The following is a 3,581-nucleotide window of genomic DNA, read 5'->3' as shown; positions in this document are numbered from 1 at the left end:
ACAAGTTATTGGAGGTATGAACTCTCAATTTTATTGAACATATGCTTTGATTATGGGAAGAAATTATCACATCTTTTGATTATAACAATGAAATGATCTTTGTTTTCAAAAAGTAGTTATAGAAGGGGATGCTCAGGCTATAGTCAACATTGTAAATAGTGATAAGGAAGACATGTGTTCTACATGGGCCACATTATAGAAGATGTAAAAGAGTTTCTAATGTATAAACCTGGGTGGAAAGTGCAAAACTCACATAGGGATAGTAATACAGTGGCCCACATTCTAGCTAGGAAAGCTTTGCAATTAGAGAATAAGAGGGTATGAATTGAGGATGGCCCTAAGTTTATACGTAGTCATTTGACAAGAGACAGATTATGTAATAGTTGACGTTTTTATGAATATGAATGAAGGAAAGTTTATACTAAAAGAAAATAACCCTTTGGTTTTCCAATGAGATTTATTTATACTGTTAGAAATATGTTAGATATATTAAATATTAACTATCATGTATGAGGGATATATAAACCAATGTTGCATATCCACGTTTTAATCACCACCAAATTCCAAGCGAGGGTCAGAAGCATCACATTTATATTCTAAAATCACTTAATAATTACTCACGACAGAAAATAAAAAATGAAGACAATGAAAAATACTGAGAAGACTGATCTTTTCCGTATCCTTGGAGCGTAGGTTTTCCTCAATTAAAAGACATTAGGATAAGCAACAGTACTTTCTCCCCCGGTTGACCGACTGTGACTGGCGGAGGAACCGATGATCATGATAACCTGCTGTCACAAGATGGTGGTGCGAAAGTGGTGGTGAATTTGTTGGTACATGGAGATCAGGTTCGTGGAGAATAAGTTCAGGGAAGCCATGCACACAAAGCATCATACCATCAATTTTAGACAAGAAAATTTGACAAAAACACAAATTAATTAATATTCTCGATCCGTAGACTTAGATGGCCCATATAAAGAATCTGTATCGCTGGAAACCAAGTGTTTAAATAAAGAGGCATAGAAAGAGAGCTGACTTCCCATTTAATCGAAGAGAGCCTCCACCAGAGGCTTTTATATTGTAGAAAATGCGTAAAAGGTTATAAAGAAATCGGTGCTGGGATTTGAGAAGGTACGATAATAAACGCAGCAATGGCAGATAATAATGCAGCAGGAAACTGGGCTTGCGTGCACGCCACCATTCTGATTTTGTGCTTTGCAATTGCCTGCTGCTGCGAGGCAAAGGGCATGTCGCATGCACTTGTTGATACTCTCCTGGGTGCTAACTTACGTCGGATTACTTATGACATTCGGCCTGCAGGTCTTAACTATGAGAGAGTCTTCAACGTATTACACTTCGGTGCCTATCCTGATGGTCGAAAAGATAGCACCCAGGTAATTATAAATAGCTGTACTGCACCAGCTTAATTTATTGATCAATATTTGGTGTAAATACATGTACGTGGTTATGATCACAAGCATGCATTTTGTTCTGGTCATCTTTTATGGTTGCATAGAAAATCTAGAGGAAAAGGATGGAAACATGGATATATAGTGAAAGCATTTATATAAGATTTCACGAGCGGAATGACTCTTTATATAAAGATCGACATGTTCAGTTGCAGTCAAAGATTCTCCAGAATATATCCCATCTTATTAATCAGAAACAAGCTGTGAAAATCAGTTTTACTTTGTTTTTAATACACTTGGTACGGTCTTTGACAAAGTAATTCCATATTCCTCGATGCTCTTTCTCCACTTTTGTCTCTCTTTCCCAAAAGGATTATCTAGATGGCCTTTAGAGCAAATCAGTACCAAACAATCAGCCTATCCGTAGAAATGAAATTACTGTTTATCCCAAAACATAAGCAATGAAGAGAAATAGTTTTTATTATTTATTTTATATTTTAACAAAAACCATCCAGAAAAATATCAAGGTGAATGAATTTATATTTCATTCTCAAACTTCCTCATTAATTAAAAAGTTTTTGAGCGATAATATTCACAAAATTAGTTGGCTCCATTTAGATACGTTTCAGATAATCTGTAAATAATACTAAAATAATTTGAGAGTATCTAAAAGAATTGTATTAAAAAACGAACCTTAATCGAACTATAAACCCTGCAGCCGTTCAAAAGAGCATGGCGTGCTGCATGCGGCTTCAAGGGAAGGTCGAGGCTACTCATCCCCGGAGGGGCTTTCTTACTATCTGAGATTGTGTTTGCAGGGCCATGCAGCGGCCCATCTCCCACAATAGTTCAAGTTATAGGGACATTAAAAGCAACAACGGATATCAGAGAATACTCTTCCTCTGAATGGGTCTTGTTCCAATCCATCAATGGCTTGGTAATTACAGGAAGTGGGACTTTTGATGGGCAGGGTGGTGCTGTTTGGAAATACGACTGTAAGGGTAACAAAAACTGCGTCCAACTTCCATCTGTAAGCTAGCTAGCTGCTTTCTCGATCTTTCTTTTGATCAGTAGTTGATTTCCTTTACTTGAGATAAACTGAGTCGAAATTTAGAATGGTTTGTTTGTGTCCATTTACTGTTCGATCTAATCATTTGGAGCAGAACATTAAGTTCAACAAGGTCACCAATGGAGTCCTGCAGGGCATCACTTCCCTTAATAGCAAAGGGGTTCACGTATTCATCACTCAATGCGAGGACATCAGGGTACGCAACATTCGTGTAATTGCCCCCGGAGATAGCCCCAACACTGATGGCATCCATGTTAGCCATTCCAACAACGTGCGAATTAATGAAACCATCATCCGGACTGGGGATGATTGCGTCTCTATGATCCAGGGAGCCACTAACGTCGCAATCAACAAATTAACCTGTGGACCTGGTCATGGCATTAGGTAAATAATATTTCTATGTATTTAAAGAGAGTTAGGTTACAAATTTACAATAATGGTTACGTTACATGATGAGTATAATCATGAAAAGGAAACCCGAATTACTTTTTGCTTAATTTTGATCATGTCTATGACAGTGTGGGTAGCCTCGGCAAGTACCGTCACGAGGAGGATGTGAGAGGCATCGTTGTGAAAAATTGCACATTGACTGGCACAGATAATGGGGTTAGAATCAAAACATGGCCAGGATCTGATTCAAGTTCAGCGTCTGGCATGCTTTTCCAGGACATCATTATGAACAATGTCAAGAACCCCATCATTATAGACCAGCGATACTGCGAAAGATCAACCAAATGCAAGAAAGCGGTTGGTTTCATTCACCATATTTCCTCTGCACAAATCTCTCATTTTTTCTATATATATATATATATATATATATATATATATATATATCAGCTGCTCGATCTGGTACTTAATTAATAAATATGAATGTGCAGCCATCGCGTGTAAAGATCAGCAACGTTTATTACATAAACATTAAGGGAACCTCAAGCTCCGCAGTGGCAGTAAATCTGATGTGCAGCAAGCAGTTTCCTTGCCAAGATGTTCACTTCTACAACATCGATTTGAGGTATCAGAGGAAGGGAATGGGTGCCACTGCTACATGTGCCAATGCAGTAGTAAGGTATGGTGGAAGACAAAACCCACCACCTTGCAAATAG

General features: G+C 38.0%; 1 protein-coding gene across 1 annotated transcript; it reads left to right on the top strand.

Annotated features, from left to right (window-relative positions):
* The first annotated feature begins 1,151 nt into the window (after positions 1-1,151).
* On the top strand, positions 1,152-3,581 carry LOC121246699 (exopolygalacturonase-like). Its single transcript, XM_041144937.1, has 5 exons — positions 1,152-1,394; positions 2,128-2,439; positions 2,573-2,862; positions 2,997-3,225; positions 3,357-3,581. Exons 1-5 carry the CDS (start codon positions 1,152-1,154, stop codon positions 3,579-3,581), a joined length of 1,299 nt encoding a protein of 432 aa, XP_041000871.1.

Source organism: Juglans microcarpa x Juglans regia, chromosome 1D, assembly GCF_004785595.1.
Source record: "Juglans microcarpa x Juglans regia isolate MS1-56 chromosome 1D, Jm3101_v1.0, whole genome shotgun sequence".
NCBI classification, from domain to species: Eukaryota; Viridiplantae; Streptophyta; class Magnoliopsida; order Fagales; family Juglandaceae; genus Juglans; species Juglans microcarpa x Juglans regia.
This window is presented reverse-complemented; position numbering and strand designations above follow the sequence as displayed.

Bases quoted from the DNA above. Each gene is read 5' to 3' on its own strand.
- LOC121246699 (XM_041144937.1), top strand. From the start codon at position 1,152: ATGGCAGATAATAATGCAGCAGGAAACTGGGCTTGCGTGCACGCCACC. The intron at 2,863-2,996 runs GTAAATAATATT...TGTCTATGACAG, and splicing joins GGACCTGGTCATGGCATTAG to TGTGGGTAGCCTCGGCAAGT. The intron at 3,226-3,356 runs GTTGGTTTCATT...ATGAATGTGCAG, and splicing joins CAACCAAATGCAAGAAAGCG to CCATCGCGTGTAAAGATCAG.